The sequence below is a fragment of the Neofelis nebulosa genome, chromosome 5 (genome assembly GCF_028018385.1).
Source record: "Neofelis nebulosa isolate mNeoNeb1 chromosome 5, mNeoNeb1.pri, whole genome shotgun sequence".
Taxonomy (NCBI): Eukaryota; Metazoa; Chordata; class Mammalia; order Carnivora; family Felidae; genus Neofelis; species Neofelis nebulosa.
Window position 1 is genome coordinate 43,768,184 of NC_080786.1, and position 21,817 is coordinate 43,790,000.

The 21,817-nt window shown below is 42.8% G+C and overlaps 1 protein-coding gene across 1 annotated transcript in view; it reads left to right on the forward strand.

Annotated features, from left to right (window-relative positions):
* The first annotated feature begins 8,470 nt into the window (after positions 1–8,470).
* Positions 8,471–21,817, forward strand: part of GYG1 (glycogenin 1) — a 76,264-nt gene continuing 62,917 nt past the window's right edge. Inside the window, exon 1 of the mRNA XM_058730179.1 lies at positions 8,471–8,524. Coding sequence (XP_058586162.1) covers positions 8,486–8,524 — 39 coding nt within the window. The 5' untranslated portion in view covers positions 8,471–8,485. The remainder of the gene's footprint in view (positions 8,525–21,817) is intronic.

Consider the following 21,817-nt stretch of genomic DNA (forward strand, 5'->3'; position numbering starts at 1 on the left):
TGTGGGTCAGCAGAAGACAGGAGAAAATTGAAATTGGAAGGGACCAGGGCTTTGGGAATCAGTCCAAATTGGGGCTGGTCTTCAACGAGGTCTAGCAAGTGCCATATGAGTGTCCAGCAGAGATCTAATTGAGCGGCACAGTAAAGGCCTTGGGATGTCCACTGTCTGGCAGTACATGGCCAGAGCAGTTTAATTAGAACTACGAACTGAGGCACCGGGTTCAGGGAAAAGAGACCAACCTGGGAGATGCAGAAGAGCAGAGTGGTTAAGAGCAGGAACATTGGTGCCATATTGCCTGGGTTCAAATCCTAAGCTCAGCCACTGACTGGCTATGTGGCCAAAGGAAAATTATTTATCTTCTCTGGGCCTTAGTTTCCTCATCCTTAAAAAAGGGGAAGGGGGGTTAAGAACATAAGACTCAAGCATAGTGACATAAAATGAGGACTAAGGAAGAACCCAGCAAGAAGCAATTTAGGCTCAGGAGAAAGTAGTGGAAGCCAGGGGACCTGAAGAATGCAAATACCCCATGCTTTGTTTTTGGTTTGCTTATTTTCGAATGATCTGCAAGTCAGGAGAAAGGTCCTAAGTTTAAGCACAGCAGGATACAACCAACATAAACTAATCATTTCAATTCAGTTACAGGCCTAGGACCAAAGGAGCAAAAATAAACCATTCAAATATCAACTCAGCATCAGGGCCACTGCTTTCCCAGATGACACCTTTTTGCAAATTGGAGGGTGTGGATGGGGTAGGGGTCACTTGCCCAAGACGGTTCCAAGTGATTTGCTTGGTGAGAATTAGTGTAATAGGTACACCAAAGTACGATGGCTCTGATGTGAACAGAATGGCCAACATTGTGTAGTGCGCATTCTACACAATCACATGCAGCCTTCCAGCTCCCACTGCACGTTTGTTTTCTTGTCTTCATACGGTCTGTAGCATATCCTTTATCACCAAAAGTTTTAAACAGCAAGAAAAATGAGACTGGTATGAACCATGTTAATCTTTCCTCCTGTGTGATAGACTGGAATATTTTAATCCTTCTGAAAATCTGTTTCACTTGAGATGTGACTACACCCAAATGCAATCTTTGAAAAAAGAACTTAGTTCAAAAAGTTCAAGTTGTTTAAAAGTTAAATATGTTGAATATGATCTCATGTTGGAAAAGCTGTGTTAGTAACTCCTTTATTTTGAAATAAACTTCTGGAGAGGTTTAACAAAAGCTGAAAGGCTTTAAAAACATTTCTGCAACAATTGAGGTCCACGGAAGTGTGTGACAGGGCTTGAAGCAGTTTGGCTGAAGCAAACACAAACTCCACTTCTGGTTTGGGTAGCATTTCTCCCTCCCGGCCGCCAAATTATTTTCCTTTCATCACAAACTAGAAAACCTCTTTGTTTCACGTATCCAGCTGTGCACCCATGGGCATTCATTCTGGTTTGGTCTCAGCTAAATGCAGAGAAACACAGTGGACCTGTTTCAAGTCTACTCTGCCAAGTCGTCATGAATTCATCACTATACTGTCACAAATGTCCTCCCACGGTGTTTTTCATTGCCTGTGGTACCAAAAGAAAGGAGCCAGTATTGTTTATGAAATGGCTGTGAAACAGATATTTGATTCTTTTCTTCCCTCAGAATCTGTTTTAAGCCACGGAAGCAAAGGAAGGAGGAAGAAAAAAAAAAAAAGAAGGGCAGTCACTTCAGTAGTATCAAACAGAGAAGAAGGAAAAGGGGAGAAAGAAATAGAAGGAAAGAGTTGAAAGAGAAAAGAAGAAAGCTAGAGGAAAAGAAGGGAAGGAAAGAGGAAAAAAAATCTCAGCTCTCCAGCCATATACCTGGGATATAAACAGACCCCAATTTGGAAGATTTTTTTTACTTTTTTTTTTTTTACCTTAAATGACAAATGTCTACATCTTGTTAAGCTGTGATCTCTATCTTTACTACAGTATAAGCCTCATAATGATCTGAGACTTTCCTTCCCAAAGGTGTGCTATTTAGATTTTTCATCTGAACCTCTGGGTAACCAAAATAGGAGCTAAGGTTGAAACTATGTTGGAGGAACCAGAAGGTCCCTCTATCCTGCACTGCTGGATGACCCTGGAGTAGGATAAGCAAGCCAAGCCCCACCCAGGAGGAAAATTTAAGGAGGTGCTCACTCTCAGTCTGCCACCCTGTACCCGCAGGAACCTGACAGTGGGTGCCTCCTTAAATGTAGCACCCCAGGTGCCTTACTCACCCTAGCCCTGACCTGCCATGGGCTCCCACAAGTGTTCCTCAGCCCTGGCAGTCATCTCAGGGCTGTTTCTTCTATCTAAAAACCAATTGCTGTGGCTCCTCTCCCATCTGAATCTCACCCTAGGCCCCCAACTCCTTCCCACACCATCCCAAGCCTTGCTCTCACCTAACTCAACCAAGCTGCCCTGGCCTCAGGAATCTGCGGCTGAGTTTTGGACAAGCTTCCAAGAATTGTACAGGTTAACAAGTAGTTCTGGACCTCACTTCAAGAAGGAAGAAAATCAGCCTAAGAGATTTCCTTTGTTAGGCTATGAAACAATGAAACCACAATGAGCGACATCATGCCTTACAAACCATCCAGAGTTCTACCCAAAACAGATTTTTATCGAAGGAGATGATAAGTCTAACAAGACAGGCCTTTCTAGTTAGTTATTGGTTGGATTACATTATTATTAGTTTAGACTCCTGACTGAGATTTTCTGGAGGCAATTGTGAGATCACAGAGGCACCTGCTAAGGGCTTGCTTCAATCACCCCGAGATACTCCTCCTCACTCCACTTCCTTCCTCCCCTATGAACAATTGCACTCTACTGGGCCTCTCTTAAAGAGAGGAGTGCAGGGGTGCCTGGGTGGCTCAGTTGGTTAAGCGTCTGACTTCGACTCAGGTCATCACCTCCAACTCATGAGTTCGAGCCCCACATTGAGCCCTGTGCTGACAGCTCAGAGCCTGGAGTCTGTTTTGGATTCTGTGTCTCTCTCTCTCTGCCCTCCCTTGCTCACACACACTCTCTCTCTCAAAAATAAATAAACGTTAAAAACAATTTTTTTTTTTAAAGAGAGGAGTGCATATCATATCCCTCTGATAGACTGAAAAGCATGGCTTTTGCTGGAGATAATTAAATGACTCTGGGGAGAACAAGACAACCTATGTCCAAGTCAGAAAGCCCCAGTGAGGACCTACAGGCCTCACTGACAGGCAGAGCCGTGTCTGGGTCAGAAGCTCTTCTTCAACACCCACCACATCACCACAGTGGGCAGCCAGCGCTTTCCCCACTTCTTCTAGAAGCAGCCTCTGGATCCTGAGCACAATTCTTCCTTTGATTCTCTTGATGAAAAAGCAACAGGAAAATGCTGTGGCAATCAAAACTGCCTGAAAACAGCATATTAACCATTCAGAGTTTTAATTGAGTTAATCAAGGAATGTCAGCACATATGGTCTCTGCAGTTCTTCTCATATAGATGAACTCTTGATGTTGCGTCCTTGAGACATTGCTCCTTCTCACTCGAAGTCCCTCTCCCAGACAGGAGTCCAGGATTCACAGGAATGACTTCCTACTGGGAGGAGGCTGGAAATGAAGACGTGCCCGACATTTACAAACACCTTCTCATTTAGGTTCCCAGAGAACCCGGCCAGTCACATCTCAGTATCGCCGTTTGGCAAATTAGATTGATGCAGGGAGAAGCTCGGTGGCTTCCCTAAGGTAGCTCAGTTCGGAAAAGGCAGAATTAGAATTGGAACCCATGTCTACTCTTGTTACACTTTACCCTCTTTGTCCCTCTTCACCCCTGCCTGCCACTGTTTCCTCCCATAACGTAATGCTACCAATACTTTCCAGAGCACAGTGCCTGGTTGACTGGTTGGCTTATTTTTAAGAGCTGGGTCTTAGCCTTTCTTATCTGAGTTCCACTCATTGGAAACTAATGCTGAACAAATCTTCTGAGGTCGCCTCACGCAATCCCTTTAAATTCTGATGCTCGGTACCTGGAGCGGGACCAGCACTGACTCCACTGCAGTGTGTTGGTGCTTCGTAGATCTGGCAAGGAGAAGCCCATGTCCTAGATGTGGGGAGCTGATTATCTCAAGCCCCCACCTGTTCTGGAGACATGCAGGAAAGTGGTGAGGTCCGGTGTGGTGGTAAGGGGCAACATCCATACACGTCAGTCATGTTCAACTCCAGAGTTCACCGTTTCTCTCCAGCAGAGCAGTTCTAGTCATCAAAACCCATAGGGAAAACACGTATCAGAGTGAACAGGAAACAGATTCTCCAGTGCTTCTCCAGGCTTATTCCTGCATCTTCTTCTAGGACTCCCTGATTCCCTCATTCTCAAGCACTTAAGAGCTCCCCACAGCAGTACCACAACTGAACTACTCCTCAAGTCACCCTCAACTCCTTGCAATCTATTGTCCAACATGGCCCCTTGATCTGAGTCAACTCTGTCTGTATATACCAGCCCTATGAGGACACACCCTCCACACAACTTACCCGTTCCCAGTTCTGGCCCAATATTCATGCCTCAGCTCCTGGATGTCCTCCCCCCCACCAGTTCCTCTAAGATGGGGTTGCAATCACAACTGTCTTTGAGGACCAGGAAGGTCAGGGAAATGTCTGAAGTGCCAAGTGCACAATGATGGGAACGGTGAGAAGTGTAGCAAACTAAAAGGTTCCTGCCCCACATAAATAAATTCAAATTTTAAGAACTTGAAAATGTTTGCTTGCTCAAAGTACTTCCACAGCCTTCATTCAGCAGGCACCAGTTTTCAACCCCTGCTTGCACTCTGATCTTGTAGGCATTACTTTCTTTAAATCCCGACTCCGAGTCAAATGTATTTCTTCAGTATTTTCTTCACTAGTCACCATCCCTTTACATCCCCTTAATTGTATGTAGAGTTTCTACCCCCATTATCTGGATTTTGTATTCTATACACCAGAAGGGCAAGAACAGTTCACCTTTGTTTCATACCTCAACTTTAGGTCAGCCCTGCCTCAAATTTAGTTAACCAGAACCTCCAACAGTATGTAGTGTAGCGAGCACAAATCTCATACAAAAACAAAACAAAACCTTATGTGGTGCAAGTCCTATTCCTACGGGTGCCCATTCGTGTCGTTGGTATCTTCGGAAACTCCTAACAACGGGGCAGAAGTTAATTTTCTGCATCTCCACAGTTCAGGGGAGAGGGAGACATTCTGTTGTTAATTTGCACCAATACAAATAAACCATATGGCCTTCTGAATGACAGAGTCACTGTGACACCCAGCCAACTATGCCTGGGCCATTTCTCACTTATCTCCCAGAAAGCTGTCAACACAAGTAAACCTTGGTGGCCCAAGAGTCCTTCTGTCATCTGCTTCCCTCTAGTGGACGGAAGAGAAATAGCAGACAGTGGGATCCAGAATCCTGAACTCCCTGAGGCCTATCTCCAGAAGACCATTAAAAATCATCTCTTCCTCTGTGGTGTAGAGATGGAGTGATTATAATAAAAACAGAAAAAATGTACAGAGGCATCAAGCTATGTTTTTTTATTGTGGAAGGCAAAGTTTGTGCTGAAGTAAAATAAGTAGGAATCAGTAATTCATTGGTGAGGCTGAGAGGAAACCATGCAGCAAACACCAGTTTAAAAAAAAGAAGAAAAGAAAACTTTTAGTGGTGTTTTTCTATAATATAAAAGTACATAAACTTTATTGTACGCGTTTTTCTTTGTTACACAAGTAGATATTCATCTTAGGAAGTATGGATACGCAAAAAGTACAAATGAAATCACTCAGAAACCACCTTCCATTAAAAGAACACCACTGGTGAGGCACCTGAGTGGCTCAGTTGGTTAAGCGTCTGACTTCTGCTTGGGTCACGATCTCACGGTTCGTGAGTTCAAGCCCCATGTCAGGCTCTGTGCTGAGGGCTCAGAGCCTGGAGCCTGCTTCAGATTCTGTGTCTCCCTCTCTCTCTCTGCTCCACCCCTGTTCACACTCTGTCTCTCTCTCTCTCTCAAAAATAAAATAAACATTAAAAAAAAAATTTTTAAGAATACCACTGGCAATATTCTGAGAATATAATTCTAGAAATTATTTAATGCATATATAAACATATGACTTTGTTTTACCAAATATAGGATCACATTTTACGTCCGGTTTCACAATCTGCTTCATTACTGCCATATTCTGATGTCATCGAAGGTGTGTGTTTTCTGAAGTTATTCCTTAACTGTGGTGTGCCGGCCACTCGGACGGAGTGTGGGCTCATGAGTGGGCTATCCCAGGCAAAATTACCTGCATTTCTCACCTAGAGTCCCCCTCCTCTGACTTTTCCAGCTAGCTTAAACAAGTGACTAATCATAGCATATCATGTTATTTTCCAGATGGTAGTTAAAATAATAAATCTGGGCATATAGAAAACAAGTTAACATGAGTACTATCTAACGTAACTGTATTTGTCCTGGATTTAAACTGTGTGGGTATGGCATTCTATTCCTGCTTTAATAAATATATTTTTAAAATTACCTCTGTGGAAGATTGTTTTTCCCAAAATTATGGGAGATCTTTAATGCTCTTAAGAGAAAATGTCAAATGTAACCAATCTGTACTTATCTTAGAAGTGAAATGTGATCATTGTTTCTCCAGGCATGCGTAGTTTGCCCCCATGTGATAAACACAACAAGGAAAAGAACAGCATCTTAAGAGAAAATCCTGATGGTGGGGATGAAAGACAGCATGACCAGATTTAATGTTAAAGCAAAACTAAAAACTCCAGGATGGCACTTAAGTGAGCGTGATGGGAACGTATTGTTTCCTTATAATGATTTTAAATGGAAATTACAATTCAATCACAAATAAAAGTAAATTGTAGACAGTGAGGCGAACAAATCTGTTTCACTCGGATTCACGGTGATTATCAAATTAGCAGCTACTCATTCACCACTAACCATTTTCAGTCTTCTTGGTCTCTCGAACAGCCCTGACTGCAGCTTCATGGTGATTGCAATGGTGGCAGCTCATCAGGGCTGTATTTTAGCTGTGCTTTTATCTTCCCTGTTTTTCCTTTTCATTGCTCAGCAAGGTAAAAGAAAAAAAGATCATTAGAGGAGTGAAGACTTGTGCTCGCACCTGTTTTTAAAGTCGTGCAACACCAGTTGAAGGCCTAACATCTGGCTCCAGGCTATCTCCCAGCCCGTCTCCTGGCACTCTCCCCTAATTAACTCCATTCCAGCTACATGGCCTTTTTTTACACACCAAGCACACTCCTGCCTCAGGGCCTTTGCACTTGCTAGTCCCTCTGCTAAAACATCCTTCCCACCTACAGCTGCAAAGTTGACGGCCCCACTTCATTCAGGCCTGAGTTCAGATATCCCCTCCTTGGAGAGATTGGCTTTCCCCAACTGATCCTTCCTAAAATAGCACCCCTGTCACCCTCTACTTCCTCAGTCTGCTTTCTTTTTTCTTCCCAAAACATCTATCATTACCTAATGTGATATTATATGCCTATTTTGTGTTTTACTGTTGAATGAACACAGTATCAGGGAATTCTGACAATGTTCAGCATGGATCTGGGAGCACATATACTGAAAAATTCACCAGGACATTTTGATGTACGCCTTACTTAAGAACCTGGTTTAAGGGACTTCATAGCTTTTGGAATCAGGTTGTCTGGATTAAAATTCCAGTTTAGCAAGCATGGAACACCACAGCTGTAGGCCCAGTCAGAAACACAGTAGTATTAATACTCATCTCCCAAGGTTATGCTGAAGGTAACACAGGTAATGAATCTGAGACAACCTCATGAATCAGAAAGTGTTACATAAATATTAGTTATCAATGCCCTATTTCTTCTCTGAAGGTGATCTCCTTATATATTGAAGAATAACATTTTTAAAACAAGAATAAGGCCTATTTTTTAATTAAAACCCCAGACAGTCTCTCTGAATCAGATCGTTGCTATTTCTATCCCTGAAGCAGTGCAAACGAGAAACCAGTCAAATTTGGCCAGTACTCGTGACCAATCCAATAATCCCATATTCTGAAATTCAAAGTTGCCAGCAGCGACTTTACCAGCCCCGCCCCAGAACGGCCGCGGTAAGAGCCGACCTCCCAGGGCCGCGTGTCCCTGAACTTCCCCATGCCCTTTGGCAGGCTCACTGCAGCCAGTGGAAGCGGCGGGGTGGGAGCGCGCGGGGATGCAGGACACGTGGGGCCCGCTGAAGGTGCAGCCTGGAGAGACCCGCAGACAGCACTCCTGGGAGCAGCAACCGGAAACGTGGCATTCTGGAAACATGAGCTCTAATCACAAGAGATTCCAACGTGATCCCGAAGGGGCAGGGTCCTGTGACAAAAAAAAAAAAAAAAAAAAAATCAGCGAATTAAGGCTCCGACTTCATCGGCCAGCCGGCAACGCCAACGCCAAAGAAGTCTCAAGGTCTCACAACAGAAGTGGCTGTGATAGGAATTAGTCCTCCAGAGAACTGATGTATGGTCTCCTTTTATGACAGAGATTACCGGGAAAGGACTTCAGAACACACAGGTGGGGACATTTTGTTATTCATGTTTACGTAACCAAGGATATCAATGTTTTATAGATATACTTCTATTTATAAACACCGCTAGCGGGTTTAATTGGATCAAGAGTGACACCTAGTGGAAAAACTTTGCTAAGCTCCATTTTCTATCTCCCCCCAAAACTCAAATTACTTTATAAAATTATTCCACAGTACAAAGTGTCATAATGCCCATGTCTTTGAAAATTGCATCCAAAATCCTGTAACATCAGTCTCCGTAAGAATAACAGCAAAAGGGGACCGAAATAGTGGAACTAGTTTTAAAAGTATGTATGTATGAAGAAACTGATAAGGAAAGGCAACAGTAAATAGAAATAAGACAAATCTTTGTCCCGTTTCTTTGGCATGGTATGAAAATTTTCCATCAGATAAAGAGAACAATTTGAATTTGACTAGGAGTCTGTGAGTAGGACTTTTTGAATTGGAAGTAGGTGAAAAACAGTGGCCACTACCTCTGGAAACCCTGCTGAGTGGCCTGGCCCCTGGCAATTGTCCCCTTTGCTTGGGAGGTCCAGGAATCCACGCTTGCCCCCAGTCTATCAGCTTCTGCAATTCACATGTCCCAGCTTACACTGGAGCAGGGCCATCGGGATGCCATCTTGGCCTTCTAACCCCAGATCCTTTCCTCATTTTTTTCTGACCCTAAAATCAGGGCATATGACATTAACACCCAGTTGGACCATAAAACAGAGCCATTGAACTAAGGACTGCCACAGGAGATTCAAGATAGTCAGTTGCTGAAACTACCTAGATGGGTATTTGCTCTTAATGATTTCCTTAAAGAATTTATTCTGTTCCTTAAGTGTCCTCTAGGACAACATTTTGCGCCCCTCTCCCCAACAGCAACTATTTGCTGCTGTTCAAGTGGAGGACTTCACCAGCCTTTCAGTAAAGTCTCTGTGCCCTCTGGTGCTGCCAGCTTTCTCTTAGTCTTTCATCTCCCCCTTGTCCCCGCCCCCCTCCCCAATCTGGTGGGATTGCAGCTTTCCAGTGTCTGATGTCTCTTCTTCTGCACTCCTCTCTATCGCCTTCTCACAGGACTCTGGGCCCCAATGCAGGGTTTCCATCCCAGAGTGCTCCCTCCCAGCTGCCTCACAATGATTCCTCTGAAACTCACTGAGTAAACATCAATTTGCCGTGAAACAGCTCCCACTCGAGCATCTCCTTTCCACTAGAAACATGCACTTTATGACTCCCATGCCCGGTCTGCACCACGCTGTCGGTTTGCTCTGGCAGCCCTGTGGAGCCTAATGGTGTAATTCACTCCTGTTTGTTTAATTCGTTAAATCAGATTGAAATGTGTTTTTGGCAGGGGTATAGTGTGCTTGCTTGTGTGTATTTTAATTTTCACACACTCGCTCAATGCTGAGACCCAGAGGCGCAGTTTAAAAATTAAAAGTTTACAAAGCCATGATGATGACAGTCAACAACAATGAATAGGCTTCACAGCCAGCAAATACTTAAAATAAGTTTCATTATCTTAAAGAACTACTGCTCTTCCAAGCCCAAAGAGGTATTGCTCCCTTCTTTAAGGTTCCCAAACCAGGCTGCACCAGCACCACCAGGAAAGCTTCAGGAAAAGACACAGTCCTGGACCCCATCCCAGGTCTTAGGAACTAAAACCTGGAATGTCTTTTTCTGCAAGCTCTCAGCCAGCCCCACATATTTTCAGTCCAATGTTTGGAGGCACGGCTCTGAATCACTGCCCAAAGCTCACCTCTTTCAAAAAGGTGTGATAAAGCAATTTTTGCTTGTATTTCCCAGTCTAAAGACATGCATACCAACTTGATTTTTGCCATATCCATGTACCACCTGCACTGCAATTTACCTAATTTATCTGTATCTGATTTACCTAATATATCGATTGACTCGCATTTTATATAAATGAATTTCATTTTTTTAAAGTTCTTTCACTACTATAAAATCATAACTTTGATGTATTTTTTTTCTAATTTTTCTAATATACAATATAATAAGTATACACCATTAAAAACTGTTTTGAAATTCTTTTCCCTGCAACGACATGCATAGTTTTTGTACCAATGGTACACATACCATACCCGAGAAAACACTGATGGAAAGAAATAATCTGTAGTCCCACTTTTCCTTTCAAAGATGGCCCTAGGGAAAATTATGAATAGGAGAATTTTGTATTGAGGGCTCCATTCTTCACCCACCCTCTGCTTCCTTTAACCAATAACCAACTAGATCACTGGAGGTATGGCCCAGGTATCAGTAATTCTAATATAAAACCAGGGATAAAACCCATCATGCCATTTCCCTTTCCAAAGAAAGTTTCTCCCCAGTTAGGAACTCCCATTACCACCTGCTGCCTCCATGGGACTACCTTGTATTCATTGATAAACAGAGGGTAAAAAAGCCACTTAAAATATTCTTACAAGTGCAAATCAGAGCCAAAAGGCTGATGTCTTTACTCCAGAATTCCAGGGAATACCAACCTCCAGGGCTGTCCTGTGTTCACACTGCAGTGATACACCTCTGCACCCACCATGGAAGGCCCTGGTTTCTTCCTTTCACCCTCCACCTCTTCTTATTCTCTGATTTTCCCTTCCATTAGTTAAAAATAAATGACATACTTTTTTCTTATTTTGAAAGCAAATATTCGATGTAACAAAAATTAGAAAGAAAAAGTAAGTAACCCACAGAAACCTTTTTAAAGGTCCATAATACAACTGTAGAGACACTTATTTTAACCCTTCAGGTTATATATTCAGAACCCTTTCTAGAATATGTGCCAGGGTATTAGTCACAGATTGATGTGTGCTGAACTCACTGCTAAAAAAGAATGAGAGGTGTTTTATTCTTTTTCATTCCTAAGCCAACTCTGCATCCTGAGCCTGAGCTCCATAGCTCATACACTTCAGTTGCAGAACTAGAAATGGATGCTAGGGGGCGCAAGAAGGCTGAGGCCTCACGTACCCAGAAGGAGTACTGGGTGTTGAGTGTTGAGGCTGGTGTTGAGTAGAGGAGGTCTAAGCCAGGAGGACAGAAGGTTCACTAGGGAGGCCAGTGGCAGTGGGTTCTGTGAATGGGGAAGACCCAGGGCCCACCCCACAGAGCCTCCTGTGAATGGGGAATTGAGCCCAAGATTTTTGGCCTTATCCTATAGCATAAGATCCTCGTACCCAGTTTGGCTGAGGAAATGAAGCTGCCATCTTAGAAAAAGGATAATGAGCTCCCACAAAGACCTGACCATTTGTAACCCCTCTGTTTGCTGTCCACTATATAAAACTCAGCTGAGATGGAATTTCCAGCCAGTTCTGGTGAGTGGGAGGGGGCCAAAGTTACCTCATCTAGAACTCTTAAAGCCTATTGACCAAAGCCACTGAAAAAGGAGTTGAGAGGGGCGTCTCAGGGCATTGAGGTTTTATATGGATACTTTTAAGGAGACATTAGGGCAACAGGGATCAAATTTGGATTGGATTCTGTCAAAAAGAAAGGGAATTTGCTGATGACTATCTTAACTTTCACCTTGAAAGGAAAAAAACTGAAGTGAGAGATATCAGTTTAAAAAGATGGGGCGCCTGGATGGCTCAGTCAGTTAAGTGACCAACTCTTGATTTCAGTTCAGGTCACTATCTCAAGGTTCACGAGATCAAGCCCCACATCTGCTATCAGCACAGACCCTGCTTGGAATTCTCTCTGCCCCTCTCTCTCTCTGCCCCTTCCCCATTTGCTCACTCTCTCTCTCTCAAAATAAATAGAGTTAAAAAAATTTTTTAATAAAAATATAAAAAGAAAGCAGCAGTCATCAGTGTTAGAGAAGATATTTAGTTATCTTTATGGTTATAGAGTGGCCTTGTCTTCATCTTGTTCCAAACATGGTCAGAATGTCACTTTATGAGCATTCTTTATATTCTGTAAACGTTGTTAATTTCCACTTGACAACATCATGATCCAACAACTGCTAGCAGAGCCATTTTTCACTTTTCTGAACAAAGGAATGTATTTTCTCTTAGACCAAACTAATATCCATTATATATGTACACATAGATGTTTTTATAAATAAGGAGTATACTATACATACTGTGTGATAATCTAGTTTACCTAATAACATATCAGCAAGAGTTTTTCATAACAGTATTTATCTGCATCGTTTTAAATGGGATAAATGGGTTTCCATTGTGTGGATGAGCCATGCATATTTAACTAGTCCCATACTGATCGACATCACATGCCTGTGTGTGTAAGTGCATGTGTGTGCGTGCACTGGTTTTCTTGGGCTGCCATAACAAAGTACCATAGACTGGTGGCTAAAGCAACAGAAATTAATTTTCTCAAGGTTCTAGAGGCCAGAAGTCTGAGATCACGGTTATCAGCCTCTCTCCTTGGTGTGTAGATGGCTGTCTTCCTCTGGTATCTCCTATGATCTTCTGTGTGTGTGTGTGTGTGTGTCTGTGTTCTAATCACCTCTTCTTATAAGGACACCAGTCATATTGGATTAGAGCCCAATTATATGACCTCATTTTTATTTTTATTTCCTCTTCAAAGGCTCTATTTCCAAATACAGTCACATTCTGAAGTAATGAAGGTTAGGATTTTAGCATATGCATTGGGCTGGGTGGGTGGGGGACACAGTTCTACCCATAACAGTTTGTGTGTGTGTGTGTGTGTGTGTGTGCTTATGCTTTTGTAATCAATGTAGTTATGTATATCTCCATATCTAAGATTTTGTGTATATCCACAGTTAGTTCTTAAGATACATTTCTAGAAGTGAGATTGCCAAATCCAAATAGGACCACAGTTCTAAGGCTTTGGGCAATATTGCCCTAAAACAGTTGTTACAATGTACATTCTCACAAAGATGAGTAGGGGAGATTTTAGCCCTGTTTCTTTCAATGTGCTTTGTAGTGTTGCAATTATCTGCTTTTATTGGTTTTACATTTGGTAGATTTATCTACCTCCATATGAGTTCAGATGGCCTCAATATGTTAGTGAGACCAAAACTATCCATTTAATTGCTTCACAAGTAAGAGTTTTCATCACTAGTTAATTAAACAAGTCAAAGGAATGTCCTATTGGTAGTAAATCAGGACTGATTTCCGTACACAGAGGTCAGCATGTTAAAGTTAAGTTGTTGATGACAAAAATAGTTCCTTGATTTGTATCTCAAGCATTTATTATTTGGTACTCTATGATATTGCAGTAAACATTCGTTGACTATATTTTAAACACTATCTGATCCAATTAGAATTGTTTGGTTGCAAGTGACAGAAAAACTGAATTCTAAATGGCTTAAGCAAAAAGGGAGGTGGGGGTGGAATTTATTGACTCATGTAACTGAAAATCCTGGAAGACACTATAGCCACAGGTGAGGTTTCATCCTGAAATTAAAGTCTGCCACCAGGATCCACCTCTGTTTGGCTGCCTTGGGACTGGCTCGATGCCTAAGCTGTCTGTGGTGGCCTCTGACAGCCTCAGGCTTTGCCATAATAGTCACAAGATGACTGCAGGAAAATCAGAAGGAAGTCGTCATTTGATACTGGGCAGGAAAACAAGGAATACCACCATTCTGATTCTCCTAGAATTCTAGAGCTAGTAGGAAATTTGGAAATCGTTAAGTCTAATGAAGGTGTTTGTTTTGTTTTGCTGGATCAAAGATCTTTTGTTTTCTTCACACAAGGTCTTATGATGAAGCAAAACATGTAAAACAGAATGAAATTGAGGTGCTTAGGTTGAAACCAGGGTGGGGACCCTAAGCCTCAAATATTTCACCCCATCTCCTTTTCCTCATCCTACCTGAACCTCCCACAAGATGCCCTGGTCACTCTAGAGTAGGGAAAATGAGGCCCCGAGCACATGCATGGCTTGCTCTAGGACAATAGCGCATGAGTGACAGTGCCCTGACTCTGTCCCCTCTGTCTTACTGATTCCCTCACCTCTGTTTACTTCTCACTGCCATTTTGAGTATTGTGTTTCGCTTCTATTTTTGATTTAGCACCTCTGCCGCCACCAAAAAAAAAAAAAAAAAAACAAGTCAACAGAATTGGAAGGCTCAGTTGTCCACCACGGGTGTAGAGGCACAGCCCTCGAGGCTCCACCCATAGTGGATCATTGAGACAGACTAAGGACCAACCAGATCCAAAGTTACACTGAGCTTCTGCATTCTCCAAGTCCACTTGAGGTTTTTATTTTAAATCACCAAGATGATGCCCCAAATCAGTGTTTCTCAGGGTATAACTTACAGATTTTGTGGCTACTTCTCTAAGATTCTCTTAGAAATTCCTGAGTTTAGAAGATAGTTTTGGACAGGGTGCAGGATGAGCAACAGAAGCATAGTGAACCAAAACAAGAGTCCTAGGGATAGCTGTCCTACGAGAAAGGAAGGTTTTCAGTTTGACTTTAAGGGAAAGAAAAGTTTTCTTTTAGTACACAGTTGTGAGTTAAAGCCATTATTGAGAAAGAAATTAAAAAGATGACCAAATTTATGCAGATGCAAAAGGAATCCTAAGTGATTAAAAAATAAAATAAATACTTTAAATAACTAAAATAAATAAAAATAAAATAATAAACAATACCATCTATGTCTGGTGAGAAGTATACCCCCAAAATATCACCAATACATTTCATTTGCATGTATAGCCAAGGGATAGATATGAGGAACCAATGTAGTTCACTGTATACTCACTCTCTCTCCCAGTTTTAATTAAAGCTTTTCTTATGCAGAAGATTAGTGACATAGAAAAACTGCATTAATAAATTTTCCAAATAAAACAAAATAAAAGGTCAAGAGTCATTGGGAAACTGGGTAACTTTCAGAGCCCCATAGATACAAGATTGTGGGTTAAAGCCAATGGATAAATGTCACAAGAGACCAGGAGGGGAGCAAGCCTCTCCTTTGCAAAGAACAAAATTTGGAGGGTCTCATTAAAGATAACTCTTCCTTTATATGGAGGAAAATAATTTCTATCAGAACAATGCTTTCTAGCAAAACCCATACATAACCTTTTTCATTGTACACTGGTATTCTGCAATTAAAAGAAATATTTAATTTGCTGAAGCTAGATGTGTAGAGTCTCTCCAAATATTCAAGGTATAAAAGGAAACCTTTTCCCTTGAACATAGAAGAAAAAAATTAGGAGAAAACTGAGTGTGTGTGTGTGTGTGTGTGTGTGTGTGTGTATACACACACATCCCTTTCAGATCCAAACTCACTTTGTGACATTAGTAACACAGAAATATATTAAACCTATCATGATTTGTGGGTAGAATCCTGAGGTCTAGTGCACAGAGAAATGTGACTGTCAGGAGAAATAATTCGGGTCAGGAAGGCATACATTTTTTTCACCTTTGTGTTTGAGTCACCAAAGATATTAATTCACGTCCCCCTGTGACCACCCACCTCACAGTTCACACCTCAGTTTTTTGTCACTTGCTGTTATAATTTTATATTTACTCATGCATCTTTCCCACCACCAAACTCGGCAAAGATGAGGACTGTACCTTACTCATTTAGGATCCGGAAGGTCCTAGGAAAAGGCTTATGCCTCAAGCATTCAACAAACTGAGCAGGCACTCAATAAATAACAGGCAGAAAAGCGATCAAGTGAACTGTATCAACACCCCTTCCACACTTTGATTTTCTGCCATTTTTACGAGTGTGTGTGTGTGTGTGTGTGTGTGAATTAATAAAAGGTTATGTGTAAATTCCAAAGAAAGATTGGATCAGAAGATTCAGAGACTATGGCCAAATAAGGATTAGGATGTGGAAGAAAGTTCTAGAAACAGTGGGTAAAATTAATTTATCCCCAACAATGACTTTTGCCTTTTTCCTTTGTCAATTTAATAAAAAAAGATAATTAAGCCTAAAAATGCAGCATTGTCAGGGAAACAGCAGCTGAAGACAAATAGGGTATACCAGAAGAGGGCACTCTTATCACAGATATTTACAATTAACATTTTTTTGAATGTTTGCCCACAGCAGGGCCAAGGGAGAAAGCCCGGCATTCTTTCCAAAGGAGCTCATAATTCTCCCAGCCAAGCAAGGAAAAGGAAAAACACCAAGGGTAAAAAATCTAGAGAACAATGCCAAAGGTGATGACCATGCTCCCTGGCCATTGCAGTCTGGAAGCAGAGCTTTATATGGCTCTCAAAGGACTATTTACCTCCTCCTCACTAAAACTCAAAAAAAAAAAAAAAAAAAAAAAATGCCCAAGGGAAACTATACCAAGCCAACCACATTCTGGTCTGCATTGACCCCTCCCTCTGTATTGCCTTTCAACTCTTTTTATTTCCATTTATTAGAACAAGTCACTTCATTCTAGGGCCAGACCAAACCAGGTTTGGGGACATTTGCCAGAAATCTGTAGTATTAAGTGACAGTGTTCTACTTTTTAGGGGAAGAACGGTTACATTCTCCCTTATGCCCCATGGACAGTGCCTGGGCTTCTGAGCTGTGGAAACAGATGAACTCTAATCTCTGCCTTCACTCTTCTTTGAGACAGTTGCAGACTGTAGACCTTTTGATTATCCTCTTCCTCTGACAGCTGTTATTGCACATGATTGATCCAGAGATTGAGAGGTCGGTACCCCATCTCATCCTGTCCCCAAAGTCCTGTCTTCCCCAAGACTAGCTCTGTTTGGGGATTTCACGTTGTGTCCAAAATATATCCTTCTCCTAGAGTATGTATGACTCTACAATTGCAACTCGGTTGCCCACCCTGATCCAGCCCTCTTCATTCCTATGAGCTCCTAGGGGGTGTCTCCCTGCTCCAGTCCTGGTCCTCGATCAGTCCCACCCCCCTTCCGCCCCCACCCCCTCACCCCCGCCATTGCACTGGAGTTCCCTTCCTAGATAAAGATCTGATCCTTGACTACTTCAACCTCACTGCCCATCATTCTTCCCGTTGTTTACTCCAGCCAGATTGGCCTCTATGTTGTTCCATGAACATAACTGTGCTGCTGCCTCAGGGCCTTTGTACTTGCTGTTCTCTCTGTCTGGAATTATATTCTCCAATACCCACATGATTCATTCTCTCACTTCATTCAGGCTGTGCCTAAATATCATGCCCTCCCTGACCATGGGCATCCAAAGCAGTACCTGCTGTATTACCCTCTACCCTCTTACTCCTCTTGCACTGTTTTATTTTTCTTCATAGGATTCATCACTCCCTGACATTATGTTATGCAGCCGATTGTTTATTTCTGCCAGCTCCATGAGGGCAGAGCCTTCGTCCCACCTTGCCCAGGGCTGTATTTGCAAGCACCTGGCACTTTGGATGCTCCCAACAAATATGTGCTCAATGAATTAATTAAACCATACCTTTCATCCACTCAATTCTATCCTCCACCCCCTCAGGTACTCCTCATTCATTCCAGAATTAAACCAAACCCTACGGTGTGGCATTCATTCATGGCTCATAATCTGACTTTCTTCTCCTTTCCTGGCCTCATCTTACCACACCTTCGCCCCCGCAATGGACCCTGAACGCTAGTCAAACCTAGTAATATACCCTCCACTCTCATGCCTGCAAGCCTTTGCTGCTGCCTTGTGTTCCATCATCATCTGTTGAAATCCTGCTAATCTCTCAAAAACCTTCTGACACACTACCTCCCCACAGAGGAGACAACTCTATTCTCCCTCCCATCCCAGCCATTGGGATGACAGTTCCCATTGACAGTTCCATCCTTTGACATCAGTTTGTACATCTCTTACATTATGTCCTGTGTTACAATTGTTTCTCCATTTAACTTTCTCTACAAGTAGACAAAATACCTCAACCAGATATTCAGTATTTTAACTCCCAAGCACATAGAGCAGGGGTCTCAAACTCAAATGCCCACAGAAGCTAGGCAGAAAGTGAAGTACATGGGTGTATTTGTCTGCTTGGGCCCCATAACAAAACACCACAGAGCAGGGGCGCAAACAACAGAAGCTTACTTTCTCACATCTCTGGAGGTTGAAAGTCCAAGATCTAAGGTGCCATCAGAATTAGTTTCTGGTGAGAGCTCTCTTCCTGGCTAATAGATGGCTGCCTTCTCTCTGTCTGAGGGCCTTTCCTTCTCCTCTGTATACACATGGTAAGAGAGAGAGAGAGCGCTCTCTGGTGTCTCTTCCTCTTGTTATAAGGACACTGGCCCTAATTGCCTTCTTTTTTTTTTTTTTTTTTTTAAGTTTGTTGTTTGAGAGAAACAGAGACAGTGCAAGTAGGGAAGGGGCAGAGAGAGAATCCCAAGCACACTCTGCATCACCAACACAGAGCCCGATGCAGGGCTTGAACTCACAAACTGAGCCAAAACCAAGAGCTAGACCCTTAACCAACTGAGCCATCCAGGCACCCCGTCCCCCTGCCTCCAATTGCCTTCTTGAAGGCCCTCTCTCCACATATGGTCACACTGGGATTCGGGCTTCAAAACATGAATTTTGGGGGACACGGTTCAGTCCATAACAAAGGGCCAGATGGGATTTAGGAAAACTGAAGGCAGTTCCCCACTCATATGGGGGAGCTACTACTCAGCTCTAGCACACAATCCCAGGCCTGACACACAAGCCTCATATTCCCCAACCTTCAGGATTTGAAAGAAACTGAAAATTGTAGGTGAAATTGTAGGTGTAATCTCTTAAATTTAAAATACCAGTAACCAATTAAAACACAGACTTAACTTATGACAGCAAAACATATACCGTCCGCAGGCAGGGTTCTGCGTGGGGACCAAGAATTGGCAGTGTCCTGGATCCCAGGCCTATAGTGCCGGGCCTATAGCAAAACCTTGTAAAATGTTTGGTAAGCAAATGGTTCACTGATGTACTTGTGTGCCATTGTTTGGAAAGCTCTGAAATGAAAATGATTTGGTGGCGAAGTCTGACTTCTAACTTCTGGAAAGACTGCCTACTCCTCCCCCGTTTTCTGTTGTGTTTGTCCACTAACAAGTTCTGCTGTCACTGCCCGCCTCTCCATTCCCGTCTTCCCTGCTCAGCCACATAAACCAGGGAAGACCCTTCCTCGGGGCTGCAGTTAATAGGGGAGAGGGAGAAGCTGGAGTCAGTTCACAGAAAACCGCAGAAGAGATTAGAGGTCTGAGGAATAAAGATCAGGAGAGGTTAAAGGAGCCAAGGTAATTCCGTTCAGAGGCGAGAGGGTTACAGGGTTAGCCAGCAATGGTTTTCAAGTATATAAAAGGCTCGTGCCCAGGACAGTAATGAGCTGTTCTCCCTACTGAGAACAGAACAAACAGAAAACAGACTCCAAATGCAGCATGGGGATTTGGATGTTTTTCCCCCTAATATAGGCATTTGTAAGGACTTCTGTGTTTGAATGGACCTTTACAGTGGAAAAGTTCTTTTTTTCATTCATTATCTCCCTTCTGGTTGTAACATTCTGTGATCCCAAGAAAGTCCTGTTAGAAAAGATTGTTCACAGTGAAAGAACGAGCTGTAAGGTGAAAGACTTTCATCTCTTCTAAGAAGATGGTGATGTGATGTTGCTCAACGAAGAATATAATATTTCTGTATTTACCTATGAGATTCGCTTCATACAAAAAGCCACAGAAATCCAAATGACTCTGGTAATATGTTCAAGGCCACAGATGGCTATAAACACCCACATCTTCCCCATCATGTGCTTTGCAGCTACATACTGAGAAAGCTAGGTTTTCTCCAGTAAACGAGGAGGGGTATTGAAGATATATAAACAAATAGATACACATGAGCAAACAAACAACCTGTTCCTTAAGAAGTGCAGAGTCATGGTCCTCCAGGACAGAGATGAGCTGCCCTCGCAGGACAGCTGGACATTTCCTAGGAGCCTCTGTGTTGACTTAACATTTTCTTAACTTGGGAAGTGAAAGGGACAGCAGGGGAAAGCGTTTGTCTTTGGCAACTCTGGCAAACCTGAGCTACAGGCTCCAAGGAATCCCCCGGCAGAACAACACTGGTAAAGTCTTGGATGTTTCCTGTGTGTGTCCTTTCCCCTCTGTGGCCCAAAGCCCCCCAGCCCCCGTCCCTGGACACATCCACCCATAGCGATTTCTTTTTGCCAGGTGCACCCACGGAGAGGGCTAATCAGACCTGGAAGCCAGCCTGTTATCTTTCCTCGCACACTCTCTGACCAGGAATTCCAACCAAAGTGATGTGTCCTTGCTCCTTTCAAAGACGGCCTGTTGTCACATAGCTCGTGGGACTGAATCTGGAGGATTTCCAGGGTTTCAGATAAACACATGCCCTCACACACCCCGTGCAGGTAAAACCTGCCTGGTTAGTCTGTGACATTTGCTCAGTCCCGAATTCGTCTTTCCTCCTCTTTCTGCCACCTTCCCAAGACTTACTTCTTTACCCCGATATGGTCTAATTACATTTTTCTTCTTGGTGGACTTTTAAGGGCACTCAGTACCATATTTTCATATGATTATATTAATCAATGAGAACAAGAATGACTGTCAACATTAAATCAAAGAGAAGTGTTTTGGGATGCTGTGTTTTGTGTGGTAGGACTCTATCTGAAGGGTGTGATAAGGAGAGGGGATTCTGTTTAATTATAGGTCATAAATTGTTGCTGGACATCTGGACTCAAGGAGACTACACCAGGAATTTGGAAGGCTAACAAACACGACACAGGTACTTAAGACCATGAATTTAGAAAAAGCTGAAGGGGCATCTTATCTTATTGCTGGTTGTTTCCTCCGATGCTGTTATGCTCAGTGCTATTGTGCTCTGCACTGGCTTAAACAGCCTAAAAATGGAGGGATGAGGTCATTGAGTCTACTTTTTTTTTAGTGTTTTATTTGTTTATTTTTGAGAGAGAGCATGCATGCGTGGAAGTGGGGGAGGGTCAAAGAGATAGGGAGGCACAGAGTCTGAAGCAGGCTCCAGGCTCCGAGCTGGCAGCACAGAGCCCGACCCAGGGCTTGAACCCACGAACCGTGAGCTCGTGACCTGAGCCAAAGTTGGACGCTTAACCGACTGAGCCACCCAAGTGCCCCTTAATCTACTTTTAATGAGTAGAGATTAAATTACTCATTTGAAATTCTGTCACATAAATTTGGAGCCAGACAAACCTGGGTTCTAATCCCAGATCTGCCATTTTCTGGGAGAACCTGGCCAAGAAATGTCCATCTCTAAAATTAAGGACCATACCAACCTCCAAGGTGATTGTAAAAATTAATTTAAATAAAGATACATCATACACATAGCAGTTGTTAGCACGTCATCTTTTGAGAGGTGGAACACACCTCTCTAGATTCCAATCAAACTTACCTTGAAAGTGCACACCAACAACCTGGAATATTGTGGCAAAGGCAGT